This window comes from Phalacrocorax aristotelis, chromosome Z (assembly GCF_949628215.1).
Source record: "Phalacrocorax aristotelis chromosome Z, bGulAri2.1, whole genome shotgun sequence".
In the NCBI taxonomy this organism is placed as follows: Eukaryota; Metazoa; Chordata; class Aves; order Suliformes; family Phalacrocoracidae; genus Phalacrocorax; species Phalacrocorax aristotelis.
In genome coordinates, this window is record NC_134311.1 from 72,665,332 (window position 1) to 72,686,183 (window position 20,852).

The 20,852-nt window shown below is 43.5% G+C and overlaps 1 protein-coding gene across 9 annotated transcripts in view; it reads left to right on the forward strand.

The window, feature by feature from the left end:
• The window catches only part of UBAP2 (ubiquitin associated protein 2), a 167,602-nt gene that overhangs the window by 30,857 nt on the left and 115,893 nt on the right, over positions 1 to 20,852 (forward strand). For all 9 annotated transcript variants that reach the window (XM_075079579.1, XM_075079586.1, XM_075079581.1 and 6 more), the window contains exons 4-6: positions 818 to 928; positions 4,735 to 4,888; positions 6,709 to 6,786. In XM_075079579.1, the coding sequence (XP_074935680.1) occupies positions 818 to 928; positions 4,735 to 4,888; positions 6,709 to 6,786 (343 nt within the window). The remainder of the gene's footprint in view (positions 1 to 817; positions 929 to 4,734; positions 4,889 to 6,708; positions 6,787 to 20,852) is intronic.

Below are 20,852 nucleotides of genomic sequence, written 5' to 3' on the forward strand. Positions count from 1 at the left end.
AGCATTATGAAGTGCTTTTTGTTCTTGTTATAAACTTGTTCTGTTGTGCGCCAGAAGTGAAGTCTTGTACTTCCTGAAGGACCCTCATCAATTGTACCTGTAGCTCTGCTGGTGGGAAGGATAAGTATTAAGTATTAAGCTCTGCATAGCAAATCTCCAATATTTTACACTCTGCATATATATTTCTAGCTCATGTAGTGTTTTTTTTTCTTGGAGGGAAGTTGCTGGGTATCCCATGAGTGACTGATTATTTCCATCCCATGCTCCTCAGGATGCACACCATAGGTCTGTGGAGTATGATTTAGTACTGGGTCTCCTTAAGCAGACATTGCTTATGCCTTTTGTGTGGCCTTATGCTGAAATGGATTGAGGGAGCTGATCTGGCTGAAAAATAACCTTTTTCTTAGTCTGGATGTTTTTCCAGATGGATCTGTTCTCTGCCATGGCTTTACCTCATGTCTGTTCTCACACAGTGAGATTAAGAGGGGGATGTTTGTTGGGGAGGGAGAGAGGAAGATGTTGGAGCTATCCTGGTCTTGAGCCTCTTATACTGCTGTCTCTGGGGTGACAGCATTTGCTGCAACCAAAAAGGAAAAAGAGGTGTGAAAGAGTGTTTTCTTGATTACCATTTAATTCGTGTTTCATCCTGTCTTTCGTCTAAATCCCAAGCAGATCTGTAAAATGCAGATACCTTTATTTAGGACTTTAGTTTGCTTTGTCACAGTAGCTATGTGCGTTCTTGGAATCTGTGGTGGTACTAACTCTTACTTCCTTAAAATAATTTAGATATTTTAACATGTCTGACTTTTACTGCCAGCTTATGGAAGTGACGGGGAAGAACCAGGATGAGTGCATAGTGGCACTACATGATTGTAATGGGGACGTGAACAGAGCAATCAACATACTGCTGGAAGGAAGTTCAGACACGGTAAGGTTTTACATTCTTACTAAACCACTCTGTTTGCTGTGTCTTTCTACTTTCGAAAGTGATTGGGAAAGTCACGTTTCGGGAGCTTTTGATTTCCATGTTTCCATTCAAATTCTTTTGAAGGAGATGGAGACCTGGGCAGCTTCTCTACTGCATGCATACCTTAGAGTAGGCTGAACCTTGAAAATGTTGTGGGTGTTCAACTGGTCTCTTGCAGAGTCTTCTGGCTTTCATTTACATGCTGCAATTTTAACTCTGCAGCAGAACTCGGTGCTCTGTCAGACCCAGGCCTGTTTTTTGCTGCAATTTTGTAGTTTGTCTGTAGCACCTCCACAACCCTGGGACCTAAGTGTTTGCCACAAAGGGCAATCTTTATAAACCTAAAGGGTAGACAGGAATTTTAAGTCATGCAACTTCTGTAGGTTTGCATTGCCAGTACTGAATTGGAAGAGGTTTCCACATCTGAAAGCTGCATTGACAATGCTACTAATGGCAGAAGAGAATAAAAGTAGTGGCTCCTTTTACTGTGCTGCTTACTTGCATGACTTTACTGAAAAACAGAAAGAGGGGGCTAAACAATGTGCATGAAACAACAAATAATGTTGCTTATAATGTTACATGGAGCAATTTTTATCCCAGGAGATATCTGGCAAAATATGTCTTGCTGTGGTTGAAGTTTTTGCTGGAGGGACTTCTTACAGTTTAACTGAGACAGTAAACTAGATTCTGTGTTATCTAAATTGGGAAAGAAACCTGGATTTCCTTTCCTAATGCTGAACATACAGAATTTCCTGTGATTTGTCAGGATGCGTACTCTGGCTTGTTGTTAATGAGGAAACTCAGCCCCCCACACACCCTAAATCTAGGGCACAAACTGTTCTTTTCTATCCCCTATTCATTTGTAAGAGTTGAGGTAATCTAAAATGCACAAGTATAATACTGAGTGAGCTGGCAAGTTGGGAGTAGAAGAGAGCATCTCACCTTGATTAAATCTGTCTTGGTAATGTGCTGGGTTTGTGTTCTCTTGTATTTGTATTTGCTGTTTTCTAGTTGAAAATAGTTTTCTGGTTGATACAGAATGTTAAATGCTTTCCTAGTTTAGCAAGTTCTTATAAGTGATCATGACACGGAAGAAACTTTCTGAACTCATTTATTGGTTAGAAGCAACATATGTCTATGTTCTGCTCTTTTGACAAGTCCCTTTGAACTCACAGCTCTCTGTAAACAAAATGCAGCTCAAACACAGAGAACTTTAAGGGCTCAAAGAGGAAGGAGTATTAGTTAGGAGTCTTCATTAGAGCGTGAAGAAATCTATTATGAGCCTTCAACTTGAAGGCTTTGTTTTAAGGGCATTATGCTCTAGGACAGTTTAACCATTGGTTTGTTGTAAGAGGTACTACTAGTTCTGAATGACGATTACCAAATCCCTTTTTCTAGTTTTGTTCTGCTTTGCCCTAGAAATTTTTTTTACCTCATTTGGGAGATGTGTCTAATCCCATTGGAGGAATGAGAAGAGGAAGGAGCGATAGCTAGAACGTCCATTTATAATTTCTTCAGTACTCTGTCAGTTTTGTCCTTTTCTAATGCTGTGCTCTTTAAGGCTTTATGCTGTGTGACTTAGTTGTTATGAAGACTTCTTGTTTGCAACAGTTTTGACAGTGGCTTTTGATAGACAGAAGCTTGTTGGATGAGTAGAGAAGGGCATATTTCGTTGCCTAAGACTTCTATTCATTTAACTTCCTACAGGCGTAAGATCTATTTTATGCCTGACCACGTTTTAATTCCTAAACCTCTGAAGATAGGACAAAGGGGACCTTTCAGATTATTCTTCTCTCTGTCTAAGATCAGGCCTGCAAGAAGGCTTCTGTTACATGTTTTTTGAAGGTCACGCCCACAACTGTCATTTCAGTTGCCTCAGGCATTTCCAGCTGAAACTGTAATCAATTAGCTCCCTTGCAAAAGCAGGTAGCTTAGATAGTCTGTGATGGATTCCCAAGCCCAGAGGTAGCATCATCCTCTATCTCAAAGGACATGCCAAACTTCTCAAGGCTTTCCTCAGAATTATTTTGTGGGAAAGCATTAATCTGATGCTTTCATAGTCATCCTTTTACCGATCCTTCCCAAGTCATGTAAAACCTTACTAAGGAGAGGCTGCTTACTGTTAAACTTTGCAGGGTCATCCAGTTTTGGGTATTTCTTAAAATGGTCCAAGGTCTTTTGGCACCATGCCCATCAGTGAGATTGTAGTGCATATGTAGGTTTGGTTCTTCAGTTCTCAGTGCAGTTATTTTTTTTCCTGTGAAGCGTCTCTAAAGCTATGAGAGTGTTCTAGTGTGTAATGCAGTTACACAGGGTATGGCAGGTGATGCCATTTGATAGTTACTGGAGGGAAGAGTTTTCTGTTGCACAACTAACACGGTTTTGCTCAAACATGTAGTTCTGTACTTTTAATCTGCACTGTCTGCACTTGGCCTAGGTTGGCTTATGGCAGTGTGGTCTTGTATACTGGAGATGAAATGGGAAGGTGATTCAGACTTCTTTCTCACCTACACCGTGTCAAAGAATGAGAGAGTAACCATTCATTCTCTTAGTACTTGCTGTCTCAAAGGAGACACTAAAACACTGAGTTTATACTTGTAAACTGCTTCATTACCTGCTTTCTCAATAGCATTAGTTTTCTCAGTTCTGGGCAGCTTGGACAAGTGTCATTGCCTCCCAAGGGCTTTGGAGCTGCTGTTGTCTGAATTGAGAAGAGATAAGACAGAACCTAGAAGTACTGATAACCAACCTGTTGTGTTTGGTGCAGGTGCCTGTCAGAGGTTATGTCATTAGTGCTTCACAGCTGATTTCACCTTATTTGCATATGCAAATTTCATGCTTAAATACCTTACCTAGTCTATAAGCTCCTAGAGATGGGGACCTATATACAAACCTATCTGCCATCTTAATGGTTTGCAAATAATAACTTCCTTCTTTACTTTGCAACTATGGCTCAATAGACTAACCATGTGATTGCATAATGTATGAGGTGCTGTGCTATTCTTAGCAAGTGTTTTAGTCATTTTATTTTCAACTCCTACAGAGTTCCTATACATACAGGCTCCTACGGAGCCGGTATGATCCCTGAGTTTATTTTAAAGATGAAGCTTAATATTGAAGCTGAAGTCTGATACTTGGACCCTGGTCCTTTGTCTTGTTTTTCCTGAATTCTGTGTGTGATGAGCTGTGTAGCTGTTAAGAGAGGATGTTCTGGTTTATCATGGCCCCAGCTTTCTCAAGTTGTTGTTCTGCCATTCTGTTTGTTGGTGCTTGAATTCTAATATGTCTGGATAAAGGTTTTTTTTCTTTTTTTTTTTTTCCCTTAAGCCACGTACTTGTTATCAGTCTTGTGTTCAGTGATGCTTATAAGCATATTTTCATTTCCTTGGGAGAAAGATAGCTCTGTGTGTGCTCCCTTGCTAGATTTATGGCGGTAGCTGAGAGAGAACTGTTGCTTACTTCACAGATTCTGTGTTGCAGTCATATCTAGGCTTCCTGTAACTAGTAAAAGTCATTATAGCCAGAAATATTTGGTATTCTCACATTCTGTAGAACAATCTAACTTCTACAACTTGCTTCTTTCTCATCTCTTCCCAAAAATACAGCCTGTGTTTACATTTGTATCAATGTGTTTTGCAAGGTTTTACATATGTGACATTATGCAAATACCTGTGTCTTATTACGAACCGGAGGGGTGTGAGGTGGAAGTATGCATTCAGAGCTCTCTCTTTTTGACTTTTGTATCTAAATCTATTCTACCCAAATAGACTTCTTGGGAGACTGTAGGGGGAAAGAAGAAAAGCCTTGGAAAGGAAAGTTCAGAAAACAAAGAGAACAGAGAAAAACGAGGAGACAGAGAAGTGAGTCGTGGACGGGGAAGTTCCAACAGACGGGGAAGAGGAGGCAGCCGTGGCCGAGAGTGTATGTATAGGGGTTTGTTTTTAAAGATTCAGACACTTTTCTTGCAGCTGAAACTGGCTGAGTTCAGAACAAATGCTTAATGGAGTAAAGTCTAGAGCTATAGCTCAGTGCTGAAGGGATCATAACTTGTTTGTGTGACAGGTATACTTGATCTGTCTATGTGACTTGGTTTTGGGATGGTCTGCACTTGTTCACAGGCACTCAACTGAACTTAAATTTCTGTCCTTTTTGACTAATTGATCTTGTACAAATTTCTGTTCTTAAGTTTTAGACTTGAGCCTTTGTAAGGCTGCTTGACGACAAGTATGTCACGGCACAGCTGGTAGACTTTTTTGTTTCTTTTAATGAAAAAATTATCCAGCTTTGACTCCCATCTCCTTTTATGAGTGGGAGAACCTGAAGATGGTCTCATCTTCTCATAAGGGGAGTGAAAAGACTGGGATCAGTAGTAATCTCTAGTGTATATTACTCACGTAAGCCAACCAGAGGTGAGTTTCTGCAATAGAGAAAATTCTTTGTGAGTTGAAACATTTAAAAACTTGCTACAGTTTATACAGGTGCAATAATACATGTACAAAAGCAAGCTGATGCTTCGAAGTTAGGTAGAATCACATTAGGTCACCATTGGATACATGTTGCTTTTTTCTCCAAGTTTTGTCAGCAGTATCAAAGCTGTATACATTGCCTCTAAGGGCCATACACAACACTGATAGATGAGCAGAGAAACCAGAAGGAATACAGTAAATTCACCTTTTCACTTAAAGGCAGGGAAAATATTTACAATATTAGCCAGCTCTCCTAATTTGTTATTGGTACATATTCAAACATTGTGCCAATGACGACACCGTGAATCTTTGTGGAATAGTGTAATGTCAAGATAGGAAAAAATATTAATAAAAACTGGTGGCTGTGCTTAGAACAAATTGAAATCTTATCCATCAAAATGAAAGTGAGAGGCAAAACTTTTGCCAGAGCCAGATGCTGCATGTCTCTTTTTGTACACTAGAATTAGATTTTTCAGATGGTTACCAAATCTTGATATTTTCTTCCCAGCTTTATGTCCAAGCAGTAAGGATTTTGGCGCTTCCATTAGGAGAAGTCGTGCAGTGCAGAATCTTAGCAGTGTTTTAAGTGGCCAATCAAGGAGCCAGCCATCTTTCAGAGTACCTCCTCAGGATTTTCCCACAAATAATTAAGTTGCAGTGCTTTTCTAATGCCTCACCATCACCCAGTTGTCATCCCTCTGACTTGAAATACAGGGGAGAGTTCGTTTAAGTTTCCCTGTTTGTACAGGGATGTGGTATGGGCAGACAGGAGAATAGCTGGTGTTCTTGGTTACCCCTTATTCTTTCACTGTAGCCACCCAGTGCATTATCAAGGAAGCACAGTATGAGGTGGCTGTATTTCCTACCTCCTTAAAGAGGCCATAATTAATTTAATAGTGTAGGCTGCAAAACACTGCACTTCCTGCCCCTCCCCACCAAACCACCCCCCGCCCCCCCCTCAAAAAAACCAAACCACACCAAAACCCCCCAAACCAACCAAAAAACATAAAAACTAAAACCAAAACCCAAAAAGAAAATAGAAGTGTGTATATTGAGGGACATTTCCCTCTTATTAGATATTTTGCTTCCTAACTGCCTGGTGCAAATTAAGTATAACTTGCTTGCAGCTAGGCCCCCAAAGAAGAGAGGTGACTGAGATGTTGGCCAGCTCACTTTAAAATCTTGCCTTTTCTTTTGGGGTTCGGGTTAAGCAGATGGCTATGTTGTCTCATGTATGAGTCTCTAAAACTTCTCTTAAGTGTCCTCTCTCCACAGTTAGAGCTGAAGAGAATGGAGTGGAGAACAATCAAGGAGACAGGCCTTCAGAGCGTGGGAAACGTGGCCGTGGGAGAGGTGAGATGGTGGCATTGGTGTGGGACTGGCACTGTCCTGAAATGGAACTCTCCCATTTATTTCTTTAAACATGTCTTTTTAAGCACTTGTTTGTTATCCTTTGATTCCATAAGTATTTAAGCTGCCTTTAATTTAGGTACGTCTACCTCCCTTACCCCTTGTCATGTCTTGGTCTCGGAACAACTTAAAAGAATTGACACAAATCACCTTTATGGTAATTTCCTGTGTAGCAGGCAGGTGTGCTCTGGCTGTGGAGAGCTGTTTACCCAGTTCAACTCATGCCAGCTGCCTGTGAGTGGGAATGCACTGGGGTCCTCAGAATGTACCTTGGCAGCAGGAGAGGAAAAGATTCCATCTGTAGGGCTCTTGGGGAGGGATTTTATGCCTACTTCTGCTGTTTCTTTGGGGAGGATCTGGTTGTCAGGCTTGCCTTCTGTTTTCGGTAGAGGAGAAAGTATGAGCCACCTTAGTGACTTTTTGGTATGAGAAGGAAGTTGGCTTAGGAGAGCTGATGAGAACTGTGGAAAAAGAATACTGTGGAGTCTTAGTCTCTGATCCTATCCTGTAGAAGAGATAGGAAAGATTTTGACAATGGATTTGATGTGGAATAAGGGATGTGTAGTTGTTTTGGGTTTTCACAGGTTGAAGCGGCAAGAGACTTGTGTTTTCTTAAAACAGGAAGAATGAAAATGAGAAACCTAGGTACAGTGCAGGTTGTGTAGGCAAGTCAAGTGGGTACTAAATGAATTAAACTGATAAAACAGAAATGTTCTTAAGTGATGTCTGGCTTGCAAAAGATTCTGCCTTCAAAGGACTCCTTTCTTTTTGGAATATCCAGTAATGAGGCATTCAAAGACAGACACATCCAACTAAATTGTCTCCTGGTCTGCATCCTGAAGGAGTAGAAAGATGCAAAGATATGTAACTTCAGAGGGTTGCGAGAATGACTGGGGTTTTGCCTGTGAATCAGCAAATATCAAACGGTGTGTGCAGAGAGGTAGCTTTGCAAAGGAGGGTGTGGTATAGTTCACAGTACGGTTTTTGGTACGATAGCACTGTTAACAGGTGGAAGTAAGTCTTCCAGTATTTTTATAAAATAATCCTTTATACTCAAAGGCAGGATTTTTTAAAAATTATTGAGTGAAACTTAGAGGTTAATTTCAAATGCAGTCTATTTTTTGCTCTGTAACCTTATGAACAATACACTGCTTCTGTTGTCAACACTGTAGCTCTCTAGATGAATATCATATGTCTCAAGCCAAAGCACTTAATCATCAGAGCAAACTGACATATTGGATTGAAGAAATAGGAAACAGAAATTGGTTGAAGTTCCTGGCTCGGGGTACAGAGTATTACTGTATCTCTCTACCAAATAGTTTAGACTGTACATTATGTGAACAGAGTATCTTAATGAAGTGTTCTCAACTGTCTGTGATAAACCTGTTGAACAGCTTCAGGATCGTTATATTTCAAGACTCTGTATTCTGTGGCAGGAAGTGCCTAATTTAATTTTATAATGCAAGTCCTTGAAATCTGCAGGGAGTTGTATAAAGCTGTGTAATTCACTTCTCAGTATTTCAGGGATGCATGACGTTCTTTCTTTGGGTATTAGCAGAAATAGTTTCAAGCTTCATGCCATTTCATTCAGTAGCCTTCCTTTCTGTTACACAGAATAGTCAAATGTGGGATGAAGTGCTTCAGCTGAAAGTAAACAGATTTCTGGTAATCACCACAGAACCCTTTTTTAGAAGTGTTTCATGCAAGGGGTGTGTGTGTAGGAATCTAGGCATTGGATACAAAATCAGGGGTCAGCTGATATCTAAGCAACGCATTCTCTATTTTAAGCTACCTTCTCAGGCTGGGGTTATCTTACTGGCAGCTTTCTAGGGGAAGATTTGCTGGGCCATCATATTACTGCTTCACTGTAGAATAACCTAATTTTAAGAAATTATATTCACTGAAATTAGTAGAAATGGAATTGACACTGGGGTGATAATGTGCTCTTTATTGAAGGGGAAAAACCATGATACTGAGGATTTCAGCCTTGGTGCTGTAGGCACTAGCTTCCTTGTGCAGTGGATCTTCTGTTAATGACTGTGTGACATTCCTTGCAACTTTATAGGGTAGGAGGTATACAGTGTACAAACACCACTGGTTGCTGGTATGCAGGAGATCAGGGATTTGAAGTATTGACTGATTAAGAGAAAGCGAAATGCATCACAGGATCTGTTTCAGGACACAGTGGAGCTGAAGTTGCTCTGCCCTTAATTTTTGCTTGCTAAACTGAGGGTATAAACTTTGGCTTGGAAAGGAGTAAAGTTAGTTCTTTTTTTGCGATCACCTTCCCATCTGTCTGTCTTTTCAGAACCGAATTTCTTGAATGAGCTTAATTTAGATGTAAAAATTACCATAATGGTGACGAATAGTAATTGTATCAAAGTAATTGTATTTGTGTGTCAGTGTTGCAAGGATTTGTAACTGTCTGGAATGGAATTTCATGAAGGAATTATGGAGGAAGATGGTTATGTCTTTAGGATTGTCAGCTCTAGAAATGTGTCCTTATTTGTGTTTTAACCACCTGCAGTGTTACATACAAATTGATAAACTTTAAAAGCACATTTTGTTTAATGCTGCTGTTTTTACCGTTTGCACATCTTCAACTCTAAGTGCAGTGGTTCTCCCACTGTTCTCCATCCCACGTTGAAAAGCCTAGAAAAGGCTTTTGAAGGTACTATGAAGATGGCATTTATGGGGTGTGAGGTGCAAGCAGACCAGGACTTCTCCGCCTGAAAAGAGGGGGTGGAATGGGTGTATGGCAGAGATCTGTAAAATTTCTAGGGAGAGGGTTCTCTAGGGAAATCGATCACTCCAAGCAACTATGCAAATGAGGGAATATTAAATGAAATCAGTAGGTTACAGGTTGAAAATGAACTTATGGGACTTGTTCTTCATACATGTAGTTAACTTGAGGAACTCCTTTCAGTAAGATGTTGTGCGTGCTGAAAATTTACATAGAGAGAGACTTAACAATTTCACCCTAAAAAAGAATGACAGCAAGAAAAGGAAAAACCACTGAGGGTTTTGATGTACGTAAATTGTCTTTGGCTGAGGAAGTCTGAACTACAAATGGTTGAAGATGAGGAGAGTGTTCAGAGAAACTGCACTGTGTTTTCAGTTTGTATACTCTTCCCTAGATATCTAATTGACCATAGCTGGTAATGGGATAGCAGGTAGATGAACTTTTGGACCTGACTCATCATAGCAATTGGTACTGATTCACGTGTAGCAATTCTCCTGTTTTGCAAAGGGAAAACGTCGCTTTTACTTCTGTTCCTCTATTCTCTTCCTCTTCATTCTTCCAGAGCAACGTGAGCATGCCATAAATGTGAATGCTGACAGGGAATTTTCTTCTACCAAAACAGAAATAAAAATAAAAGGGAAGAACTGTGTTTTAATTTTGGACTTAAAGAGCATGACAAGGAACCTTCCAAACTCTTGTTTGTTTTCTCTTGGCTCTGGAAGCAAGCGAAGTAGCTTACCCTTTTTGTAAATATGTGACTACAGTCCAGCTTTGCGTTCTTGATCTTTTTTCAACCTTTTTTAGATTAGAAATATGCTATCCTTGAAAAAATTGAGCTTCTGTAACCAGAATTGCATGTCTAAGCATTTTCTTGTTTTAAAAGATTGGCTCAGTTGGCACAGGATATATTTTGGTTTTCGTTTGCCAAAACTAGTAAGGATGTTGTTTTTTTGCTAAAACACTAATGTAGAGCAGACCTTCTGGAGGTCACCATCTGAAGTCTGTTTAGATTTGCTGTGGTTGGTTCTGCATTGGTTAAGAAGCTGTGTGTTAAGTAAAATTTTGGGTTTTCAGGTTAACCAGAACTTAGCTTTAACGTAAGTTATTTATTTTCTTATAAACATAGCTTTAGAGTTGAAAGCTTTCTGCACATCCTTCTAAAAACAGTTACTAGAGTACATGTGGTATATAAAACTGATACAATTCTTCTAGCTTTATGGTGACTAAGAAGACAAAAGTGATTTGAATTATTAAATATAACTTCAGTGTTTGTTTTGGTAGCATGGAATACCTAGAATACAAACTCTATACTTAGCCTCCTGTCATTGTTTTAGCTGGGATAGAGTTAATTTTCTTCACTGCAGCTGGGTAGTCCTTGTACTAGTCCAGGACTTTTCTAGCTTCCCGTGCTCTGCCTGGTGCACAAGAAGCCGGGAGGTGAGTGGGCACAACTGAGAGGGTGGATTCAAACTGGCCAAAGGGATATTCCATATCATGTAGTGTCATGCCCAGTATGTTACCTGGGAGAAGGTGGCTGGGGGAGGGATGCAGCAATTGTGGCTCGGAGATGGGCAGCATCAGTTGGCAGGTGGTGAGCAGTTGTATTGTTTGTGTTTCTGGGTTTTTTTTCCCTTTTTCCTTTTACATTTTATTATAGTATGTCGTGGTTTAGCCGGCAGCTCAGCCCCACACAGTCGCTCGCTCATTCCCGACAGGTAGATGGGGGAGAGAATCAGAAGGGTAACGCTCCTAGGTTGGGATAAGAACAGTTTAATAATTAAAATTAAAAGAAACAACAACAGAAACGCAATGTAAACAAGAACAATGAGAGGCGCAAAGCCCCAGGGGAGGGGGGAAGGGAGGCGGAGGGGAACAAACAGCTGAAACAAACGACACGTGATGCAGCCACTCACCGCCCACCGACCCAACGCCGTGCTGCTCCCGAGCCGCAAACTGCCCCCCCTCAATATACTGGTCACGGTGTCACGTGGTACGGAATGAACCTGCCATTGGCCAGTCGGGGTCAGCCGCCCCCACCATGGCCCTGCCCCTCCCAGCCCCCCCCCCCCGCCCCCCCCGCCACGCGGCAGAGCGCGGGAAGCTGGAAAGGTAGCTGACCCCCACAGTGAGGAGAATTAACCCCTTCTCAGCCAAAACCAGCACATTCTTCACCCATTATTCCATACCATTTACACCATGCCCAGGTCCCATACCATCCAATATACCCTTACCAACCAACACCCCTCTCCTTCCCATCCTTTGACATAATACACAGACATCATTCCCTTAGTTTATAGACCTTCCCTGTAAAATGTCCACTAAAATGTCCATTGAGTTCACCCAGTCCATGGCTCTGGGCTCCATCTGTCGTATCAGTCTTTCAGGGTGGGAGAGATGGTATATGTGGTGTTGGGTTGCTGCATACCGAGTCAGTCATTGTTCCATCACTGCTGCATTTTGCTTGTTTCATCAGAGTTTATCTTCCATGGATTAGGAGGTTTGTACTATGATATCATTGATGTCACCTCTGTGTTGTACACAATATTATATAGCAGTTTGCATTGTGCCATTCAGTTCATTAACTGTTTTCGCCCAGAATCAAGTCCCCTTGAGGCACACATTGGATTTCTCCATCCTCCCGCATCACCCACCAAGTGCGCCCAGGTCCTCGAGCAAAAGCAATCCCACGAATGGGTTTGCCTTTGCCGGAGGCAGGAAGAACCCAGACTGTTTTGCCCAGCATACTTTGTGTGCACTACAGGGACTCAGTCCCCTTCCACAGTATGTAGGATTTCTGACTGGGCAGGGCCAGCTCGATGGGCAGATCCCCTTGTGTTGACTAACCACGTGGCCTTTGCTAAATATGTATTCCAGTGCTTGAACGTCCCACCCCCTATTGCTCTGTGTACTTTTTAACAGTCCATTGTACCGTTCAATTTTCCCAGAGGCTGGTGCGTGATAGGGGATGTGATACACCCACTCAGTGCCGTGCTCTTTGGCCCAGGTGTTTATGAGGCTATTTCGGAAATGAGTCCCGTTGTCTGACTCAATTCTCTCTGGGGTGCCATGTCACCACAGGACTTGTTTCTCAAGACCCAGGATAGTGTTCTGGGCAGTGGTGTGGGGGACAGGATATGTTTCCAGCCAGCCAGTCGTTGTTTCTACCATTGTAAGCGCATGGCGCTTGCCTTGGCGGGTCTGTGGGAGCGTGATATAGTCAATTTGCCAGGCCTCCCCATATTTATATTTCAGCCATCGTCCCCCACACCACAGAGGCTTTACCCGCTTCGCTTGCTTGATTGCAGCACATGTGTCACATTCGTGGATAACCTGTGCAATAACATCCATGGTCAAGTCCACCCCTCGATCACGAGCCCACCTGTATGTTGCATCTCTCCCTTGATGGCCTGAGGTGTCATGGGCCCACCGAGCTAGAAATAGTTCAGCCTTTTGCTGCCAGTCCAGATCCACCTCAGCCACTTCAATCTTGGCAGCCTGATCCACCTGCTAGTTGTTTTGATGTTCTTCAGCGGCCCGACTCTTGGGGACGTGAGCATCCACATGACGTACCTTTACAACCAGTTTCTCTACCTGGGCAGCAATATCTTGCCACAATGTGACAGCCCAGATGGGTTTGCCTCTGCGCTGCCAGTTGCTTTGCTTCCACTGCTGCAGCCACCCCCATAGGGCATTTGCCACCATCCAGGAGTCAGTATAGAGATAGAGCACTGGCCGCTTTTCCCATTCAGTGATGTCTAAGGCCAGCTGGATGGCCTTTACCTCTGCAAACTGGCTCGATTCACCTTCTCCTTCAGTGGTTTCTGCGACTTGTCATGTAGGACTCCATACAGCAGCCTTCCATCTCCGGTACTTTCCCACAAGGCGACAGGACCCATCAGTGAACAGGGCATATTGCTTCTCATTTTCTGGCACTTTGTTATAGAGTGGGGCTTCTTCAGCACGTGTCACCTCCTCTGGTGATATTCCAAAGTCTTTGCTTTCTGGCCAGTTCATGATCACTTCCAAGATTCCTGGGCGACTGGGGTTTCCTACTCGAGCCCGCTGGGTGATCAGTGCAACCCATTTACTCCACGTAGCATCAGCTGCATGGTGTGTAGAGGGGACGTTTCCTTTGAGCATCCAGCCCAGCACTGGCAGCTGGGTGCCAGGAGCAACTGTGCCTCAGCACCAACCACTTCTGAAGCAGGTCAAACCCCTTCATATGCTGCCAATATCTCTTTTTCAGCTGGAGCGTAGCAGGCTTTGGACCCTCTGTATCCCCGACTCCAAAACCCTAGGGGTCGACCCCGGGTCTCCCCATGTGCTTTCTGCCAGAGGCTCCAGGTAGGGCCATTCTCCCCAGCTGCAGTGTAGAGCACATCCTTTACATCTTGTCCTGCCCGGACTGGCCCAAGAGCTACTGCATGAACTATTTCTCGTTTAATGTGTTCAAAGGCTTGTCGTTGCTCAGGGCCCCATTTGAAATCATTCTTTTTCCGGGTCGCTTGACAGAGAGGGCTTACGATCAGACTGTAATGTGGAATATGCATTCTCCAGAAACCCACAACGCCCAAGAAAGCTTGTGTTTCCTTTTTGCTAGTTGGTGGAGACATGGCTGCTATTTTGTTGATCACATCCATGGGGATCTGATGACATCCATCTTGCCATTTGATTCTTAAGAACTGGACCTCTTGCGTGGCGGGTCCCTTGGCCTTACTTTGTTTTATGGCAAAACCAGCTTTCAGAAGGATTTGGACTATTTTCTCTCCTTTCTCAAAAACTTCTTCTGCTGTGTTGCCCCACACGATGATGTCATTGATGTATTGAAGGTGTTCTGGAGCTTCTCCCTGTTCCAGTACAGTCTGAATCAGTCCATGGCAAATGGTAGGGCTGTGTATCCGCCCTGGGGCAGTCGATTCCAGGTGTACTGGACTCCCCTCCATGTGAAAGCAAACTGTGGCCTGCACTCTGCTGCCAGAGGGACTGAGAAGAATGCATTAGTAATATCAGTTGTGGCATACCGCTTGGCTGCCTTTGACTCCAGTTCGTATTGAAGTTCTAGCACATCTGGCACAGCAGCACTCAACGGTGGAGCGACTTCATTCAGGCCACGATAGTCTACTGTTAGTCTCCATTCTCCATTAGATTTCTGCACTGGCCATATGGGACTGTTAAAGGGTGAGTGGGTCTTACTGATGACTCCTTGGCTCCTCAGTTGGTGAATGAGTTCATGGATGGGAATCAGGGAGTCTCTGTTGGTGCGATATTGCCGCCGGTGCACTGTTGTGGTGGCGATTGGCGCCTGTTGTTCTTTGACCCTCAGCAACCCCACAACAGAAGGGTCCTTTGAGAGACCGGGCAAGGTAGACAGCTGTTCAGTGTCCTTCGTCTCCAAGGCAGCTACACCAAAAGCCCACCTGTACCCTTTTGGGTCCTTGAAATACCCTCTCCTGAGGCAGTCTATGCCAAGGATGCACAGAGCCTCTGGGCCAGTCACAATGGGGTGCTTCTGCCTCTCATTGCCAGTTAGGCTCACTTCGGCCTCCAATACAGTTAGCTCTTGGGATCCCCCTGTCACTCCATCAATGCTGATGGGCTCTGCCCCTTTATAGGTTGATGGCATTAAGGTGCACTGTGCGCCGGTGTCCACTAAGGCTTTATACTCCTGTGGGTCTGACGTGCCAGGCCATCGGATCCACACAGTCCAGTAAACCTGGTTTTCCCTTTCCTCCACCTGGCTGGAGGCAGGGCCCCTGGAGTCCTCATCATGGCAGTCACAACTCACTTCCTGTAAATGTGAATCAGGAGTCCCTCTATTACACTTAGAAATAAAATCAGTGCTTCTGCTCCTCTGCCTGGGGACTTGCTCACTGGAAACTGGAGCAGCAGCTTTCCTGGAAGAGCCTCCCTGAGTGACTGTTCTTCCTTGCAGTTCATGTACTCGTGCCTGTAGGGTCGAAGTAGGCTTGCCATCCCACCTCATCATGTCCTCTCCGTGGTCACACAGGTAGAACCATAGGGTGGCCCGTGGTGTGTATCCCCTCCTTTGAGCCAAAGGACGCTTATTCCTAACAGCTGAGACACCACTCTGTCGAGGTGGGGAGCAGGACGTATCTTCTTTGAGTTACTGCACCTCTTGGGATAGTTTCTCCACAGCAGAGACAAGCGAGGAAGAGATATTTGTTTCGTAATCCCGCAGTCTATCAATCACCTCTGCCACCGATGGTCCCTTGCCCTCTCTCCAGGACATCACTGCCAATGAGTTTGCATGCGAAGATGCCGCGCTCTGTACAAACTTCTGCCACATGGGTTGTGTGCACTCGGCTTCATCTGGATCTTTGGATGACCGTTGATTGTCCAGGTCACCATAAATCACTTCAAGCACAGCTAATTCCCTTAGATACTGGATGCCTTTCTCCATAGTTGTCCATTTTCCTGGGCGATATGTAACATCTTCTTTGAAGGGATACCTTTCCTTTACTCCAGACAGGAGTCGCCTCCAGAGGCTGAGGGCTTGTGTTCCTTTTCCAGTTGGTTTGTCAGTGCCCCCTTCCCCAGAAAGGGATCCCAATTGTGGCTTCTTTTCCCTCTAATTCCAGGCTACTGGCCCCATTATCCCAGCATCGGAGCAGCCAGGTGGCAATTTGCTCCCCTAGACAACAGCCGAAATCTTTTTGCATATCTCGCAACTCACTCAAGGACAGGATTGGGTGGTTTCCATTTCATTTATGACTTCTTTCCCCTCTCCCTGTGATGGCCCTGCCTTTTCATTGTCTCGTTCTAAACGAGTTGACGTCCGTTTCCAATATTTCGTCTTGTGTATGGGGGCAACTGGTACGGGTTTATTTTCTGAACTATTTCCAGTACTTGTTGTGGGGGACTGTGTGGCTGCAGTGCCTGTTGTCAGGGCTGGAGTGACTACAGTGCCAGTCACTTTGCATTTCAATCCAGAGAGACTCTATTCCACTTTGGGGTACTGAATACTGTTGAGCAGGGCTCGGTATGCATGGGCCAGACCCCAGCATGTTGCAGTTATCTGTGTCTCTCTGGAGTTCCCAGTGTAACAACATACTTTCTCCAAATATTCTACTAGTTTTTCAGGATTCTGCACTTGTTCAGGGGTGAAGCTCCAAAAAAACACTGGGGGTGCCCACTGCCCTAGGTATTTGCCCATGCTATCCCACATGCCCTGCCACTCGTAACTATCAAGCCTCGGGGCAGGTTTCTGGGTGATATTCTTAAGTTGCTTATTCAAAACCAAAACAACATGCCCCAAAACTAACAATAAGTGCACCTTAACCACCGAAGGATGTTCAAGATACAAAAAGGTTGTTTTAACAAAGGCACAGACATCATAGAACAAAGTTGCAAAGGTACTATTCTGTATTTCCTCCATATAAAACCTCTCCGAGGAGGAGGTATAATTGCTAATTGCCTCAACAAGGTGGTATCCGAAGTACAGTAACGGTTTCAGCAAAAACCCCAAATCCCAGATAAAGCTGAAAACAAGTGTTTGTATAACAAATCTTATAGGCAAAAGGTTACTAATCACAGCAGAACACAGCAGACTCAACAAACCAACACGAATCTTTAACACCAACTGCAAAAAGGACAACATGGTGCTGTGACCAGCAGCTGTTGTTATCTCCAACCCTTGAGCCCCACGTTGGGCGCCAAAAAGACTGTCGTGGTTTAGCCGGCAGCTCAGCCCCACACAGTCGCTCGCTCACTCCCCCACCGGTAGATGGGGGAGAGAATCAGAAGGGTAACGCTCGTGGGTTGGGATAAGAACAGTTTAATATTTAAAATTAAAAGAAACAACAGCAGAAATGCAATGTAAAGGAGAACGACGAGAGGCGCAAAGCCCTGGGTGAGGGGGGAAGGGAACGAACAGCCGAAACAAACCACACGCGATGCAGCCGCTCGCCGCCCACCGACCCAACGCCGTGCTGCTCCCGAGCCGCAAACTGCCCCCCCTCAATATACTGGTCACAGTGTCACATGGTACGGAATGAACCTGCCATTGGCCAGTCGGGGTCAGCTGCCCCCACCATGGCCCTGCCCCTCCCAGCCCCCCCCCCCCGCCCCCCCCGCCACGCGGCAGAGCGCGGGAAGCTGGAAAGGTAGCTGACCCCCACAGTGAGGAGAATTAACCCCTTCTCAGCCAAAACCAGCACATAGTATCATTATTATTATAATCATTATTATAATTATTTTTATTGTAACTATTAAACTGTGCTTATCTCAACCCACAAGGTTTTTTTTTTTTTATGCTTTTGCTTTTTGGATTCTCTCACAGGGGTGAGGTGAGTGAGCGAGCGGCTGCATGGTGTTCAGTTGCCAACGGACGGTGAGCCACGACACCTCCTTATCTCTTCATGTGGCTTAAGCCTCTGTCACCTCTGTGTCTGCTGGCATGATGGCTAGCTCTGCATTTCTAGAGCAGAGACCAGGGCTGTTCAGCTACTGTGTAGTCAGTGATTAGCACAAATCTACGGTGTTGCCTGCCTTTGCAGTCTGCATTTCCTTTTCCTTTCAGCTGTTCTTAGGTCTCTTTCTTAACTTTAAAGTGTCTTCATTTAATTTAAACTTGTCATTGTGAAAATGAGTTCTGAAATAAAGCACCTGTGTTGCAGTGGAAGATTTTAGGTCTGCAAGCTCAGCAAACTGAATTTTCTACAGAATAGGCTATTAAGTTAATGGGCTAGGCCCATCTGATTTGTGGTACTACATACTTGCCTTATGCTCCCACGCAGTGTGCGTTTGTTTTGGGCTAAGAAATGGTGTGAATGAGATGAACGATCTTTTCCATGCGTGTATGGTACCAGAGTGAAAACTTGATTGTGTGATTATGAATGTATTGAACTCCCAATGGGTTTTAGTGGAAACACAAAATCTTGCCACCTGCCTGGATGTAAGTGTTAACTTATCTAGAATTCATTGCAGAAAAGAAAAACGTAGATTGTATAAGTGATGACTAATGTGAACCTAGTCAACTGAGAGAGCAGGAAAAAAAGACCCCAAAAATACACAGTTGCAAACTTACAACGTTAAAGGAAACAAAAACATGTTTTAAAGAGGTCATCATTTTAGATGATGATGGGGTGGTGGTGGGAATGTTGATCAGAATGAACTTTAATCATAGTTCCCCAGTCTGGTTTCCTGGAACAGAAATGAGCAAGCAGTGCTGCCTTGGTACTTCAGGCTGTTGTTTGTAGATCCAAGTGTAAAGGAATATGAAGAAATGTGACGAGAGTTATGAGGGTTTATGAGGCAGGGCAGTAATGTTATTCTTTGCTTGATGTCTGTCACCTGCTTTTCTGCTCCCCATGCTGATTGATTGTAAGAAAAGCTTTTCCTTTACTCGCTAGGTGATTTACTGAACTACTGACAAGCGACTTGTTCTTGTTTGTGCATAGATAAAAATGTTGCTAGAGAATTGCTGATTGTGAATTACCACAGGAAATTTTTTTGTAAATATTGACTGTTGTGATCTAAACAATATATATGCATCTTTTTAGAGTAGTGTTAAAGCCATACTTTCTATGTTACAAACTTAACCTGGCATGACTGCTGGGAGGAATTGGTCCTGTTTGTCTCCTGTGCATTTGAACTGTATCAGAGGATTGATCTAAGTTTAAAACTAACCAAGCAAAAAAAGAAGAAAAGGGGGCTGGCAGCATGGTAGCTGGGGACAGGCGTTTTTTTGTGGCTTATCCTGGTATAAAGGTGACAGGTTTTTTGGCAGGTAACAAGCAGGAAACTGGTTCAGAGAGCTGATCCAAAAGTGATCCAATAATTTTGTTTTCTGGTAGTGGTTTGGTGCTTGCTCACTGGTACGTGCAAGACTGTCAGTGCAGGAAAGAGAGTAGAGCTTGTGATCACTGGTGAGAAAGACCTTGGTTGTAGTAGTTCTGATTTAAATGAGTTTAAGCTACTGTGGGATTGCAGGTTCAGGATTTGGGTCCCTGCTGTGAATTGTGGGGTGAAGCCCCATTTGCTCACTGACCTTTTAGACACTGTTAAAGAGCACCTTTGCAAACACCTGATGGGTGTTCATAGTTGCTTCATGACTAACTTTGCTGTGTTAGAAGGCTGTGCCTTCTAATTATTTTAAGGCCATGTTTTAATTTTGGTGGCTGAGAGAAGTGATTTCCTTAGCATGAGAATTTAAGAATATATTAGTGATCTGGTTGTGCCAGAGAGAATATGAGCCCTTCCCACTGGCATCCTGCATTAATGACGATGATGTATGAGATTCCGTGTCTGAATCAGGGTGGTCTTTCAGTGGTGACTACTTCCTGTCCCATGTTTTGAATTAGTTCTTCGTAAGTGTCTTTTCTAGCTTTGAATTTAGTGCTTTCTGTAACCCCACTGGTTTGGTACTTCCCTTTTGTCTTAATTAGAATGCTTTTAGTTGCATTTGTTGATTAAACTTAATTTCAGTTCTGACAAAAAGGATAGACACAGCTTTATGAAGTTAGGGAATCCACTTGAAATTCAAGTTCAGGATTAATTTTCAAAGTGACCTGTTATAAAAAAAAAAAAAAAAGCTCTTGCTGGCTAGCAGTCTATAACTGTGCATGGAACTTCAGGAACAACACGATTTCTTTCTAGCAATTTCTAAAATTGTTAGAGGGTCTTACTGCAGGTTTTTAGCCAGTAGTTTGCTGTGCTGATGCCGGTAAGGTATCCTACACGTGCCTTACTTGCTAAAACTTCATCTTCTGTTCAATATGCTAAGGTTATTCATTCAGGCTTTTGCACTTGGGAGACTGGGGAGACCTACCTCCTCTTCTAACATCTATTTGTACTTTCATGATAGCTATTCCAGCTCATCTCCCTTTACCTGATGTCCACCTCACTCAGAGATACTTCTGCTTGACTTGTTTTTGTCATTCACAGATCCCAATCGGTCTTGTAGCTGAGCTAGTTGAAAAACTGCTGATTTCTCTTCTGTGCATCATTAATAAATGGGGTTTAATGCTCTATTGGTAGGTGTAGGAAGTAAATTCATTACATAGATGTCCCCTACAGTGTCCCCATATAAACTTGTTTAGCTGTTTCTACTCTTAAAAATTTACTGGATAGAAAGATAATCCATAGTGCACTGACTTCTGTGAATCCTAGAGCTGCGACCGCATTGTGGCATGGATCAGCTTCCCAGATTGGGGATTTTATGTGGCTGAAGGAGAGAAAAGCAACAGAATAGGTAGGTTGAGCAAGGAGGTTCAGAGGCTGAGTGTACAATCGGTTGGGTACAGCT